Genomic DNA, 15,365 nt, shown 5'->3' on the forward strand with positions numbered 1-15,365 from the left:
AGGAAGCCTGTGGACTTGGGAGAGGGGCAGGTGGACAGTGGTGCTGGTTACAGGTAACAGCGACGGGCTGCCTTAAACAGAAGTGAAGGGCAGGCCGGGCACAGGGGCCCCACACAGGCAGGAAGAGCATGCTCCGTCCCTGCCCCGCCGAGAGTCTGAGGTGAGGGAGCTGGCGGGGGGCCCCGGAGCCTGTGCAGGGCACTGACCTCCTGCCAGGGCCTGTGCGCCTGGAAGCCGGGCCAAAGTGCACGAGAGCCGTCCCCTCCCGGCACGGCTGGTTCTCAGCACGGCGGGGACTGGTGGCCAGTGACAAGCACGCCATGTCCGGCAGGGTCGGAGACTTGGGGTCGGGGAGGGCTGTGGTCAGAGGGAGCTGCGACAAGGCCTCTCCGCTCTCCCGGGGGACGCGATGGCGGGGGCTCCACACGCCTCCCCAGGATCCCCGTGACGACCCCGCGTCCCTGGATTCCACGTCCCCCGACATGTGACGGGGTGGGAGGCTAACGAGCCCATTTACCTAATTTAAGTGACAGACTCCAGGCTGGACACATCTCGGCAAGGGGGCCAAGCTAACAAAGTGACATTTCCTAGCAGTAAAAGTACAACTCTGTGATTAATTACAAATAAAACCGCAAACGCAGGGAACCCACGGCACATGGAAGTGGAGATGAGACCAGTGGCAGGAGCTGGAAGCAGCCTTGGGCTGCACCTGCCTGCACGCTGAGGTGCCTGCTTCCGCACCCGCCGCCTGGAGGGTCCCACTGTCCCCCAGGTCTGGACAGGCAGGCCGGGGGCCTGGAAGCCGCTCAGATGGGGAGGACCCCCAGGGGTTTTAGCTCGAGAAGCCGGGAGTAATGGGGGGGGGGAACGGGGAAGATGAAAGGCTGGCAAGAGGGAAAGCCCTTCGGAGGAGCCCCCAGGAGAGGACGGGGGGGCGGGCGCAGGGCTGACCTGCTCTCGACACCCTGGGAAGGGGCGCCCGGCTGGGTGTGAAGGAGTGAGGCCCCCGGGGCGCTCAGGGGGCCGGGGAGGGAGACGCGGGAGCCTCTGAAAGCCCGAGTTCACGCTGCTTCCCAACAGCCCAGGTGTGGCCCCCTCAGGGTCCACACGGTGCGCACGTGCGCCCGAGGGCCAGCCGTGGGGACGGGGCAGCTCCCCACCCCTGCCCTCTCAGCACACCCCGAGAAAGCCCACCTGCGCCGGGGGTCGCAGGGAGCTCAGGAAGTCTTAGACACAGACTCAGGGAGGAGCTGCAGCCTCATTCTGAAGGTCGGTCGCCCCTCCGTGTGTCCCCCGCTCCTCACTGCTTGTGGCATCCGCTCTGCACTCCCCACCTGGACCGCCCTTCCTGGCAAAGCTCAGGCTCAAATGTCGCCCGTCCTCCTCCCTAAGGTCCCAGCACCCCCCGCCCCACCTCTACATCTAGTGCCTTGTTTAGGGCGGGTGGACGGTTCTTTCTTTTCTCAGAACCGCTTTGCTGTCCTCTCCTCGCCCACTCTTTCTGACTCACGCGGATGTCCTCCCTGGTACCCAGCGGCTCTGCATGTTAATATTTGTCAGGTGAACCAGATGGTGACGCCCAGTTTACCAGTGGACATTCTACGTGGGAGTGGAGCATGGTGTCTCGGACTGTCTCAAGGAGGTTCAGGAAGTGCGGCGGGCTCCCCTTCTGCTCTGCAAGGGCTGGTTTACGGCGAATGAAGATGAACGCACATCTCAGGGCACTGGGTGCTCACGACAGAAAGCCATGGGCTGATGTGAGCGCTGGAGGGATCTGATCTAAGGGTGCTGGGTGGCTCCCGAGTCCCTGGAATGTCAGGGAAGCAGGGGCCCACAAGCCCCAGAGTTAGTGTGGGGGGTGGGTGGGGGGCCAGAGGCCGAGGGCCTGGTTGGAATGGGTTCCGAGGGACGTGTCCTCAGGCCACAGTCCCCCCTGTGAGGGGGTCCCTCCCTGACGCTCGGGTCGGCCTCTTCCTGCTGCCCCCTCCTCTGGGCTGCACACATCCAGCAGCCCCCTGCCGCCGCCCGGCCGGCTCAGGGCCTGGGTGGCCACCCTGCCCTTCGGCCTCAGTGGTCACACTCTAGCCCGCACTGTCTGTGCGCCGCCCTGCCCTGGGCTGGCTGCAGGGCCTGCCCTGTGGCCTTGACCCGGCCTGGCTCTGGGCTGGTCCCTGGGCGGCAGCTCCCACCTCTCTGTGAGCCACTGTCTGTCTCCCGAGGGCGGGACCTCTGCTCCCTGGACACCCCTACCCCGCTGCCCTTTCTCTCCTGCCCTGGGGGAGCCCAGAGCCGCTGTTCTCTTTGCCGTGGTTCCTACACCTGGGATGCGGCTGGGCAAGCTGTCTGTGTGAATCTGGAAACCAGTTTCATCTTTAAGTAGAGGAGAATGACACTTAGATTTAAAAACAAAAAGAGCCTGATGTGGTTTCTTTCATTGGGAAGAGAGGAAACGTTATGGTTTTAACATGGAATAAAATTGCCCAAAGTTTTAAAACCAGCTGTTTGGGGCCAGATGGGTTCCAATCCTGTGTCACTGCAAATTTAATCATTCATAACTCATGTCTTTAAAAGGCCGAGTGCAAGGCTGCCGGGCGGACAGCAGCGAGTCGAGGCAGGACTTTCCCTGGTGTCTGCATCGTTCAGTCCAGCGAGCCTGGCGGCGCCTCGAGAAACAGCTGGAAAATGTCCCCGACGCGAGGAGAAATGGCAGTGAGATCCCTACGGCCACGTGCCTGGGGCCAGAAAGATGGGGCGGCAGCCTCCCCACGGGGGACCTCGGGGCTCTGGGGCATTTGGGTTTTCTAACGAGAGATGAGGGCTCAGAAGTGAGGACCTGATAGGTGTTGTTTCATGCCTGTGCCCTTGGCCTGTGGCCGCACGTCTGCAGGACGGCCCCATCCTGCTGCCACTCGTCCCACCCCACGTTTGCAGAGATGGAGCCGCAGACTCACACGGTCCTCCCAGGGCTGGGGTGACTGGTGGGAGGTGAGCCGAGGGAAGGGCACCTGCTGGGGGGCCTGCTCGTCAGAGTGACCGGCTGGGGGCTGAATTCAGAGCCTGTGAGCCTCCAGGGCCCCCAGCACACTGCCCACCCCCACCCCCAGGCCAGGCCCAGAGGAGGCCTCACCACCTCTCGGCCACAGTTTCTTTCTCTGTGAAATGGGAACATCCCACACCAGGTGGGCAAACAGGCCTGGCTTCCAGAAGACGTGTTCACAGAACCAACCCCACCTCAAGACGAGTGGCCCTCCCTGTGGATTTGCAAACTGAGTGGCCCTTAGCGACTCACAGGAAGTGCGAGCCTGACCCCAGGGCCCAGCAGGGGTGATGGGAGGGGGCAGGAGGGGGAGGGGACAAAGGCACGGGACACTTCTGGAGGTGACGGATATACATGCTCACGGTCTTGGGTCCACGTGGGTGTGTACCTATGCCAGAACCTTCCAAATGCTACACTTTAAACATTCAGTTTATTCTCCGTCAGTTACACCTCAATAAAAACAGTATATCTGAAGGGCATGCCGAGTGGGTTACCTCTGAGTGGTGTAATCACAGATGACCTTTATTTTCTGCTTTATGCTCTTCTACGTTTTCCACAGGTTAAGAGTATAATTTCTAAAACATTCTCCCTGTATTCTGTCCAGACCTTTTCCTAATAGCTATCGGAAAAATCCTTGCTAGGCATGTTCTTGCTGAATCACTTTTTGCTCACCCAGCTAGGGCCAGCAGGGTGAAAAACACCCACTTCCAGGACTCTCCTGGGTACAGCCACTTGGGAGCCAAATGCCCAGGCAGCTACATGCCTGGCCTGTCACTGAATGCCCCAGAGGATGATGTAAACAGAACTTGGTTTGAACATGTTACCTTCAGCCTTTCTCAGTCTACTCTGGAAAAAGAAAACAAAAACCCAAACGACAAAATGAAAAAACAGGAACTCTGTGTGTCCAGTAAAAACTCCTACTCAACCCTCAAGGCCCAGTGAACCATCACCTCCTCTGCCCTGCTCAGCACAGAGCCCTCTCTGACCGTGCATCGCGCCGTCTTCTAACCCTTGGTTAGCCACCGAGGGGCCTCGGAGACTGCGTCTCCTGCACACCCAGCGCCGGCCCTCAGCAGGCTTCTGGCTGACGGCACACTCACTGAAGGAGCAGATGTGCTGGGGCACACCGCACTCCTGGCCAGGGGCAGCTCTCTTAACTTTCACGGTCTGTTCTGGCTTCTAGAAAGCGCAGAGTGGTTTGGGCCTCAACCTGTCCTCAGCCAGCAACTTGTGAGATGCTTCTCTCTCCTCCCTGCTTAAATACTCTGTTGATTTCACCCCCTTCTGGAGGGTTCTGGGGACTGTGCAATGTGATACCAGGTCATATTTCGTGCCTCAAGGTGCCTGTGTGTCTGTCAAGAGCCACTGTCTGTCTTCTCTTTGGAAGCGAGTTGGTATAAACGGATAGAATGCAGATCAGGCTCTAGATGGGTTACACATCAACTGCAAAAGGCCTGCTACTTCCCCTCCCACTGCCACATGCTGGGAAGGCCCCATCGAAGGTGGTGACAGCTGCAGTTCACGTGGCCAGCTCCTGTCCTAAGCCCTCTACGGGCATCAGCTTATTAAATCCTTGCAAGTAACAAACAGGGCAGGTATTATTCTCTCATTTTACACATGGGGACAGAGGGGCCCTGAGAGGCTAGGTAACCTGCTCAGAGCCACACAGCCCAGGAGTGGTGGAGCTGGGGTGCAACCCCTGGCATGCTCATCTCAGACCACGTGGGAGAGAGGCTGAGGGCGGCCACCTCGACGCCAGGGACCCTGAAAGCAGCCCCAAAGGCTATAGATGATCCATGTCTGCTGAGGCTTTGAGGGCCTCGAACCAAGTCACCTCTGCAGGTGGGCTTCCCCAGGGCCACCTCCCCATGAGCGGCCTGGAGGGGTCTCACTGGAGAGGTGGGAGTCCCATGAGATGGATGCCTGGCCGCATGCAGGCGCCCCGAAGGACATGAGGTCAAGCCAAGAGCCAGCGGCCGAGCTGCCTCCTCCCGGCACCGGGTCCACCTAATCCCAGGGGACCAGCATTTTCCACCTGAGCAGGTACAGCCGACTCAAGCCCATTGCTCCCACTAAAATCACTGGTGTCCTTAAGGAACACGTGGTGCCCTCAGAGGAAAGCAAAAGGATTTTCATGGTTTTAGGAACTAATTTCAACGTCTCACTTGTTAAGGGAGTCTATCTTTGCATGCTTTTCTGACACGCAGATGAATCACTGCACAGCGACTGGAGAAGCACATCCCAGCGAACTTACTGACAGGGGCTGGGCCAAGAGAGCCTGGAGACGACCTCTCCAGAGGATGGAGAGCCTGGGGCCCAAGGGAGGAGCTCCCCAGCCCATCTGAGTGCCCATTCCTGCCGCCCGCGAGTCGGGGTCTCCTGAACTGGCTCCATCGGTCACCACGCTCCGTCGTTGGTGGGCCAGAGGGTCCCTGTGCCAGCCCCTGAGTGGGTGCCGTGGTCCCTCCAGCATTCCCCACGTGGCCCCTGGGCATCTCCCCACTGCCAGGCTCCGTCACACTGAACTTCCTCTAGGGCAAAAGCCCCTCGGCTTCCCCTGAGCTCTTCCTCTCCCGTCTCTGTTCCATCTAATGCCCTCTCTCTGCAGGAGGTCAGCTGGTCCAGCTCGCCCCCTGTCCCAGGATGCTCTCCATGCCTGGCAAGAGGAATTTCCGCCCTTGCCACCCTCTGAGCAGCTAGTCAAGGTCTGAGAGAGCGCAGGAAGAGTCCTCTCCTCCCGGCCCAGGGCCCCTTCCACTTCCCCCTCAAGCAGCAACTTGCTCCAATGAAGCCCTCACCTAGAAGATTCTCCTGTCACCTGATTTTCATCCTTGCCGTCAGCCTGCAGACCCACCGTCCCCTTGCTCTGGCCCAGCGATGCTGCTTCCCCTTCTCCCTCCCCTCCTTGAAGTGCCTGCTCTGTGCTGGTTGTGGGAGGACCTGTCGATGTGTGCCCTGAATCCACAAGAAAATAGGATGCTAAATGAGATCAAACGCCTAAGTGATGCAGAATAACACCCAAAACGTGGGCAGTGGAGTCAGACAAATGTAAGACCAAAAAATAATAAAGCACAGTATCATCCCTGACAAAGTCAAATTCCACCTGGAAAGAAAGAAAGGGCATCCCACACCCAGCAGGACAGCTACCGTCAAAAAACCAGGAAAGAACAAGTGCTGCTGAGGATGTGGTGACATCGGAACCCTTGGGCACTGCTGGTGGGAATGGAAAATGGTGCAGCTACTGTGGAAAACAGTAGAGCAGTTCCTCAAAATAGTAAACATAGAACTACCATATGATCCAGCAATTCCACTTCTGGGTATTCACTCAAGAAAATTGAAAACAGGGTCTCTAAGAGATAACTTGCACACCTGTGTTCATAGCAGCATTATTCACAATCGCCAGAAGGTGGACGCAATCCAGGTGTCATTGATAGATGAATGGATAAACAGAATGTGGTATATACATAGGAGGGAACATTATTCAGCCTTAAAAACGAAGGAAATTGTGACACATGCCATAGCATGAATGAAGACATAATGCTAAGTGAAATAAGCCACTCACAAAAAGACAAACACTATATGATTCCAATTCATGTGAGGTACCTACAGTAGTCAGAATCAAAGAGACAGAAAGTAGAAAGGTGGTTGCCAGGGGCTGGGGGAAGGGGATGGGGAGTTAGTGCTTCGTGGGTAGAGTAACATTTTGGGAAAATGCAAAAGTTCTGGAGGTGGGTGGTGACAATGATTGCAGGACAATGTGAATAGCCTCAATGCCACAGAACTGTAACCATCTTAAAATGGTTAAGATGGTAAATTTTATATGTATTCTACCACAATTAAAAGTAAAAACAAATAAAATTAAAAAACAATAAAGAGGGGCTTCCCTGGTGGCGCAGTGGTTGAGAGTCCGCCTGCCAATGCGGGGGATGCAGGTTCGTGCCCCGGTCCGGGAAGATCCCACATGCCGCGGAGCGGCTGGGCCCGTGAGCCATGGCCGCTGAGCCTGTGCGTCCGGAGCCTGTGCTCCGCAACGGGAGAGGCCACAACAGTGAGAGGCCCGCGTACCGCAAAACAAAACAAAACAAAAAAAAAAACAATAAAGAGGACACAGAAGGTTATGCTATAAGAACTCCTCACGTGGATGTGACTGGCAGAGATTAGGTGTGTGAATTCCCCACTGTCCCAGTGGCACAGAACGTGCAGGAACTCAGCGACAGAAAAGTGAATCAGAGAAGCAGCGTGGGGTTGAAACACAGTTCTCCCAGCCCTGACACAGCTGGGGGACTACAATAAGTAAGGATACATAAGTAATATAGTTTAAGATGATGACTAGAATCAACACATAAAAACTCCACACTCGGAAATTCCCTGGCCGTCCAGTAGTTAGGACTCGGTGCTCGCACTGCTGAGGGCCCGGGGTTTGATCCCTGGTTGAGGAACTAGGATCCTGCAAGCTGCTCAGCACGGCCAAAAAACAAACAAACAAACAAAACTCCACACTCTTTTTGTGGGTTTAGGGGCCTTTTACAAAAGGGAAATTCTGCAAGGCCCAGAACGATGCCTTCACTCGCACTAAGCCGTGGCGGTGGTCTACGACTGCTTCCTGACCACGGAGTGTCGGGGGAGAAACCAAAAGGCTGAGTCACTGGGATTGTTCAAAACTTGCTTCCAAATAAGTCACATTTTAAGAAGATATAAAACCCACAAAGAAAGAAAATCAAGAAAATGTTAGCAACGGGCACAAGACAGAAAGAAATTCAGGGGCTGCAGCCATGATGCCAAAGAACAAGTTTCATTCCTGAGAAAGACAGAACAAAAACAAATGGATTTGGCATTCAAGGGAAATGAACTGGTTCTTCTGGGGGGAGGGGAGGGGTCTAATAACAGAGATAAATCACTGTCTCTTCTGATCGAGAGATGACAGGAAAATGCCAATTCAGACCAGACATGGCAAACATATGTCCACAGATACAGTGGGAAATAGAAAAATAAGATGCCTATATTAATGATATATTGGATAAAATGGACAAGTTCACAGGAAAATGTGAAACATCATCACTATAAGAAATAGGAAACCCAAGAGGACCAAGACCCACGAAAGACACTGGAAACGTTCTCGGTTATCTTTCCTGCCAAACAGGGCCCCACTCGATGGTTTTGCAAGTGAAAATGAAGGTCCTTCAGGTCCTGGAGGAGCTGGTCATTCACATCATCCCAACTGCCCTGACGCAGACAGAAAGAGTGAACGTTCACAAACCTCTTCTGGGAAGAAACCCCAGTGCTGCTAATAAAACCCACCAAAGAAAGTGCAGAGCACTCTCACTTAGGAATAGCAAAGCATAACTCAGAATAAGCAGTGGGCAGCAGACTCCCAAGTCTGCTGAAAGCCAGCACAGGGACCCAAGGAACACTCCATTCATCCCAGAAATGCAGGAAGGTTCACACTGGTGAACCCCTTCTCCACCTGGGGCCCCATTTCACCAGTGCCAGCAGCCCGCCCCTCAAGGAGGGAACTCAGAGCTCTGCACACTGCCAAGGAAGAAATGATTCTTCCTTAACGTCATAAAAGAGTATTTCACACATGGAAAGAAGACTCATTCTCTATCCCTTCCCCTCCCTGTCTCTAGCAAACATAAAATAAAATTAAAAAAGCATCTTGCCCAAAGGAGAAAGACTGAAGGTTTGAGGCACTGTTGCCCTCAGTCAGGAATGAAGGAAGGCAGCTGCGGCCACACCCCCTCCTCAGCAGAGTCACCCTCCAACCCAGCTGGAGCGGGGAACCAAGAGTGTCAACGTGGGGAGGAGGTGACACCCTTCCTTACAGATGATCTAATGATCTATCTGAAAAAGCCAAGGGGGACAAGAACGAAAACAAAACAAGAAGCTGGCACTGTTAGAAACCACGCGCACAAAGACCGCCAAGCGTAAAACCAACGCACAAAAAAGGAGCTTATGTCCCAGCAGAGACCAGAGAGAAGATAATTGGGGGAGATATCCCAGTCATAGAGCAGCCAGAAACCACAAGATTTCTAGAAATTGAAGAAGTAATCTGCAGGAGAAAAGGAATCCTGTGGGTGGGGTGGAGGACAGACTGCTGTTTCCTGAACAGGTGGTCTTGTTAAAATCCTCCCAGATCAGTCAACAAATCAGGGCAATCACCATTCAAATCCCAACAGCCACTTAGCTAGAAAACCAGCAGACATTCCAGATGAATCAGAGATCTGCATGTCTAAAACCCCGGCACGGGAGGACACCCTCAGTAGGCAGCACTCTGGGTGAGCCCTCTCTGCACCTTCTCAGAGGACCTGACCTTCTCCGGGCTGCACTAGCTGTCACCTCTTCCACACTCGCCCCTGCCAACTGCCTTCCCCAGTCTCTGTCTCAGCCTCTCCTCGGCCTCGGCCTCCCCTCCCCGGCCTCCATCGGGAGCCTGCGCCCCACCTGCATCCACACCCCCGGGGCCATCCCTTCTATCCGAGGCTCTCACACCATCTTGACACGGATGCCGCCCCAGGCGTCTCTCCCAGCCACACTTCTTCTGTGCCCTGCAGACACCTGCCTACTTGCCACCATCCCTGAGTGTCCAAGGGGACGTGTCACCAATGTGGCTGCTGTGGATAGGGCTGCCAGCTTTAGCAAATAAAACTACAGGACGCCCAGTTAAACTGGGATGGCACGTAAACGAGTTCTTTTTAGTATAAATATGTCCCAAATATTGCTTGAGACACTCTTATACTAAAACAATTTGTCGCTTCACTGACACTGAATTTAAGCGGGGGCCCTATGACTTCCTGGAAGCCTCAGCTGTGATGCGCCAGCTCTCTGGCGGCTGCCTGCTAGGTGCCCAGCTCTTCTGCATTCCTCGCTGCTCCCTCCCTTCCCACAGCCGAGCCCTCTGTCCACCTGTGGAACCCTCTGGAGCCTCTCCACTCCTTCCAGCTCAGCCCCACCTTCCCGCGCCCTGTCTCCCACCTCCAGCCCCCGCCCAGCTCCCGCTGGGCTCCGGCACAGCAGCCCAGGGCTCTTTAAACCATTTGTTCCATCTCGTCACCGCATTTAATATCCTCCAGGTCTGCCCATTGCCCTCGCAACGAAATCTGAACTGCTCCCCTTGGCCTGGAGGATCGGGTCCTCCTGTAGCTTGACTCAAAGCCCTCTTCCCCTCATGCTTCCATCACAAAGGCTTCTGGAAAGTTCCAAGGCCTTTGCATAACTGTCCTTGTGCTCTGGAGCGCTCTTCCCGACTCCCGGGGGCTTGAGATCTGGGGCCCCGCCGCCCGCGGCTTTTACTTCTTTCTGCACAGATGGCACCTTCGCGTACGTGGCTCAACGGGCGCGTGGCTTCTCAGCCTTGGCACCGTGGGCGTTTTGTGCTGGACGCTTCTTCGTGTGGGGCTGCAGCGGGCAGCCCCCAGCAGTAGGCTGTGTAGCGGCACCCCTGGCTTCTACCTACTAGAAGCCCCTTCCAGGCCTGACACCCTGGGGCCCACTTGTGTTCTGTACCAGGTAGAAGTTACCAGGAGAAATTAGTGCTTCCCCGATGCTCCCTTATCTGTCCCTCCACCCAGCCCGCAGCCATCCTTCCTCTTGCAAATGGACCCTGGAATCTTCTGGAGGCAATACAGGCATATGCAGAGAGCACCAACCTGGGGTGTCAGTGTCACCAAGTTTCTGTTACCTGACTACGCCTTTCAGGCCTCTTCCCCCGTAACATGGATTTGCTATGTGATACATGAACTGCTTTCATTCCAGCCGACAACTGGCCTGAGTCTGTGACAGTAAGGCAAGCGTTATCATTCAGTCATTTGCTGGGTAAACTGCTGCCCTTGGGCCTCTCAGGTGAGGTCTGGCTCAGGAGAACCCTTCCTGGTGAGCCTGTCGGGTGTCGGGGTGCAGAGCCCCAGGGAGCAGGGTGGGCACTGCCCGGCTGGGCCGTGGAGGGCAGAGGGATGCGGGCCAGGTCTCCGGTCCCACAGAATCGACCGTGGGAACTGCACGCGGGAGGGAGGGCGCCATCGTGGAGGGAAATAAAGGAGACACTGTGAGGCCCAACGAGGAATAAGTAAGAACGGCTTGGCTGTGATGCGCCGCTCGGGCCCACGGGGTCCCCTGCTCCCCTGCCGGGACTTGGCAGTTGATCCTGCTTGAATGAAGCTGCTTAGCGTCTGTGTTTTGAATGATGACTGAAGTGATGTCTTAGAAAACACTAAAATAGAACAATCTTAGGGAAAAAACTTCTTTCTCCACCGACAACAATACCGTCATTATGTTACAAAGAATAAGTTCCTGTTTAGGTTGGGAGCCTCCTCCTGCCGCTGTGTTGACATAACCCTCCTCGCTAAGAACAAACGCATTCTCTAGAAATGTTACCCAGACCCAAGGTCATCCATCCTGGAGCAGGGAGGGCTGGTGCCAAGGACATCCCTGTAGGGGCTCCGTGTGTGTTGTGTGTGTGTGTGTGTGTGTGTGTGGAGGGCTGGTGGCTGGGCCTGGGGACAGGACAGACCCCCAGCAGCATCGTGTTTTTCTCCATCTGCCAGGAAGAAAGTGAAGAGCCAGGGGCGGGCGGGCACAGGGCCAGGGTAGGCGCTAAGGCCAGAGCAGCCGCCCCATCTCCCCTTCACCCCTCCTAAGGCTGCAGCGTCTCCTCCTCGGGTCTTCCCGGAGTCCCCAGCAGAGCAAGAGGCTCTTGGGCAGGGATCCCACAGCCCTCAGGCGTGTGCCCTTCTCAGAACCCCGTGAGCCTCTGCCACATATCAGGCACTGTTCTGCAAGGGACACGGCTGGCTCAGATGTGATGGGGTTACAGGATTGAAAAGTTCACCTCTCGGGGCTCAATCTAGGCTCAATGAGGAGAGGTCCTGCCTGCGTCTGTCAGCTTGGACAGGTGCCCTACGCCCAGTCCCCCGAGGTTCCTGGGATGCGATCTGGCACCCGGCACTCACATCCAGCCAAGAGGAGAGAGTCAGAAGGCTCCAGGAGAAGACGGATCGCTCAGTCTGGGTCCCGTGCTCCTCCCTGAGATGAGCCTGGGGGGGCGGGCTGGGGCCGGGGCCCTCTGAGTGGGGAGCCCTCCGTGCCAGGTGGACCTTGGGAAAGACGGGCTCTGTGCCCGAAGGAGTGGGATGCTGGTGGGCAAACCCGCGGGGCTGCACGGTCGGCAGCTCAGCATCTTCACTGGAATTCACACCGCATGGGGCGCCCACATCGCACACTCTGCCAGACAGCACGTCTGAGTAGAAGCTGTGAAACTGCTTCATCCCGGGAGAAAAAAAATCAGGAGGAACAGACTTTCCGAACTAGCTGTCTGCCTTAAGTAAGGATTCCACCTACAACATTTCCTTGACGTGTTGCTATCACCACTTCCAATGAGGGCATAAACATCTCTCAACAGCCCTGGCCTGGGACTGACACTACGCACACCGACTGGCATGCACCTATGGAAGGAAGACAAAACCCAGAAACTTCTCCCTGCACCTAAATAGAATAGAGAGGGTAATAAACAAACACACCAGGTCGATTAGCAAAAAGAATCCTTCCGATTTGGACTCCAGGATTAGAACCGCCTCCAGACGTCAAACAGCACGGTAATCTGCAGTTGTCACATTGACTGCATTTCCTGTGACGCCCCGGTCGGTTCCCAACAGTTATACTTGCATTTATACAGAGTCACATATTTCAATAAATATAGCAGCCTTGCAAGAAAACCCCCAACCGCCCCCAGCATGCCAGGGAAGGTGCGTGTTTCCCAGGACAGACGACAGATGAGTTCATAGAGGACAGTGTCAGCCAGCCCTCCTGAGTAAAGGTGGACTCATAAAAACAGGAGCTTACAATGAAGTCATCATAGACTAACTCTGGGTCCTCTGGAAACGCCCTCCTTTCAGACTGATGAAAAACAAGAAATGCCACCTTGCTTTTCTGGGTAGCAAAATCTTCATCACCATGGAGATCTAGCTCACGTCACCACTTGGGAAGAAAACTGTGTGCTCCTGTAATTCTTCTAATTACCGCTGGGCTCCAATGACACTAATTAACGGATAACCTCATAAAGCCTGTGTTTCTTTTTCCAAGATGTAACATTAGCCAGACCTCTCAGAATAATGTTAAGATTCTAGGATTTTAAACTTCCACCAGAACATGTATTATTTTTTTGGTAAGCAAGGAAGGTCTTTGTATGTGACCGTGAAATAGTGTTTTATTTATACAAGCTTTAGAGGGTGCAGTTTCTGGACAGCTGTAAAGAACATTTATTTATTTATGTTTAAGAAATGAGCCAACCCGGCTCTCTAACTTGCTAAAACAGAAATGTTCATTTCTTAGGAAACTAAAACAGTGAGTTCCACATCAAGCCCATAGATCCTAATGCAAAAGAAGAGAATAATATTATTATAAGACTGGGCTTTTCACATAGCTTCAGCCAAAACACTTAGGTGGCAAGATCAGCTTTCAGATTACACTCTACTGAAGCAGATACTAAGGGTTTTAGGCAGATCCAACACGCCTTGGCGAGGTGTGCGAATAGGGAGATTGGAATTGCAGCCCCTCTCGTCCCAGCCAAGCCCCACGGCCCCAAGCTGCTTCTCCAGCAGCTACAAGGCAGTGTGGTGTCACCCCTTCACCGAGAGGCACCTCGCAGCAGGTGCTTCAGACCAGCATCATCTGTTCGGCAGCCAGGACACAGGTTTCCCAGGGCCACTGGATTCGTTCACTTTAAAAGATCTATTTAGTTTTTATTAAAAGGTAACTAACTAAATACACGAAATGAGTCCAGCAGTTAAAGCAGTTTAGGTAGGTTTCTTAGCATTTTGTGAGAACATTTTGGACAGGGAAGTGAAGATGACAATTTCTTGTGAAATTTTGCTAAGGCTGGTGCAGGTTCCTGTCACCACTGGGTTTCCATCTAGTCCCTCAAAACAGAAAGCCGAGCGCGTCCCGCCCCCTCACCAAGGGTCCCTCTTTGAACTTCTATTAGCCAGAAGTGACAAGTCAACGACAAACAACAACAAGCTGTGGCGATGTCCCCGAAGAGGACAGAGAACATCTACAAAGGAGGCTTTACTGGCAAATCAGCAACTGCTGCCTGTGACAGTCAGATTCTCAGTTTTAACTAAGTTTCTAGGTAAATGGCCCGTGGTCTGATTCCGAAACCCTGAAACGGCCGCACCCGCAGGGCAGAGCCGGGAGCAGAGGTGCGGGAAGGGGGGCCGCGCGGCCGCTGTTTCCTCCTGAGCCGAGAGCTCCCGTGGGGCCGGGGTGGGGGGGGAAGCGCCCGCCCCTCCAGAGCCCGCGACGCCTCCGAAGCCGCCCCTTCCCCTGAGGGAGGCGCCGCCCGCGGCCCCGTCCCGAGCCGGACCCGGGGTGGCCGGGACCCCCGCCCTACTCACCCAGGAGCAGCCAGAGGCCGCGCCGCGGGAGGCCGCGCAGGCCCCGGGCCATGTCCGCAGCCGAGTCCGCCCGTCGCGCGCCCCGCCGAGGAGTGAGCCCGCCGGGCGGCGCGCCGAGGGCGGGGGCGGGAGCGGAGCGGGCGGGAGGAGGCGGCAGTGCGGCCCGCCGGGGATGGCGGGGGGGGGGGGGCGCCGGGACCCAAAGGGAAGGCCGACAGCGGGGGAGCCGGGCTGGCCAGCACCTGCCAGCGGGGCGCCGGGGCAGAGGCTGAACCTGCGAGGCGGCCCGGCCCTCGGCGAGTAGCTCTGAGCGCGCGGAGCGAGCGCGGGGCCGGGACCCTTCCCGGGCGAGCGCACACTCGGGCTCCGGGGAACGCTCCTGAAGTGTTTGACAAACAGACGCTTGTTTAACTAGGGCGGCTCTTCTAGACAGGGCATCTCCATGTCAACCCGGGCACCATCCCTCCTCCTCTCCCTGGGTTACAACCGCCCACTCCTACCTCGGGGGTGTGCTCTGCAAAAGGCCAAGGTGCAGGCACTGGGGATCCTGAAGAGGACAAAACCAGTCCCGGGGCCTGAGGAGACTCAGTAACCAAAAAAGGACCCATAGGTCCAATGAGGAACTGGAAAGACAAGATGAGGAACAGGGTGCGGGCGCAGGGGAGGAGGTGCACGAAGGGGACTGGAGGGAAGAGGGCTGTTTGAGGGGACAGAAAGGTGGCCCTGGTGGACTTGCTGCCGAGAATGGGTGGTGAGAGGCAGAGGAGGCTGGGAAGGCCTCATTCTGACTCTGAACTTGTGTAGAAAGAAAGGGCACATGAGAGCCCCGGGAAGCCTGAGGGAGCGCAGATTTCCCCAGCTTGCTTGCTCACACCTGAACTGGGAGGCATCAGCCCAGCATAGCTGAGCTGACCTGGGCTCTCTAAGCTCTTCTGGTGGCT

General features: G+C 55.7%; 1 protein-coding gene across 1 annotated transcript in view; it reads right to left on the reverse strand.

The window, feature by feature from the left end:
* The window catches only part of RAMP1 (receptor activity modifying protein 1), a 47,528-nt gene extending 33,018 nt beyond the window's left edge, over window positions 1-14,510 (reverse strand). Inside the window, exon 1 of the mRNA XM_027117202.1 lies at window positions 14,425-14,510. Within this exon, the coding sequence (XP_026973003.1) occupies window positions 14,425-14,476 (52 nt within the window). The 5' untranslated portion in view covers window positions 14,477-14,510. The remainder of the gene's footprint in view (window positions 1-14,424) is intronic.
* Between the last annotated feature and the right edge of the window lie 855 nt (window positions 14,511-15,365).

The sequence above is a fragment of the Aethalodelphis obliquidens genome, unplaced genomic scaffold (genome assembly GCF_003676395.1).
Source record: "Aethalodelphis obliquidens isolate GAN/ISIS:26980383/991018 unplaced genomic scaffold, ASM367639v1 scaffold2, whole genome shotgun sequence".
Lineage (NCBI taxonomy): Eukaryota > Metazoa > Chordata > Mammalia > Artiodactyla > Delphinidae > Aethalodelphis > Aethalodelphis obliquidens.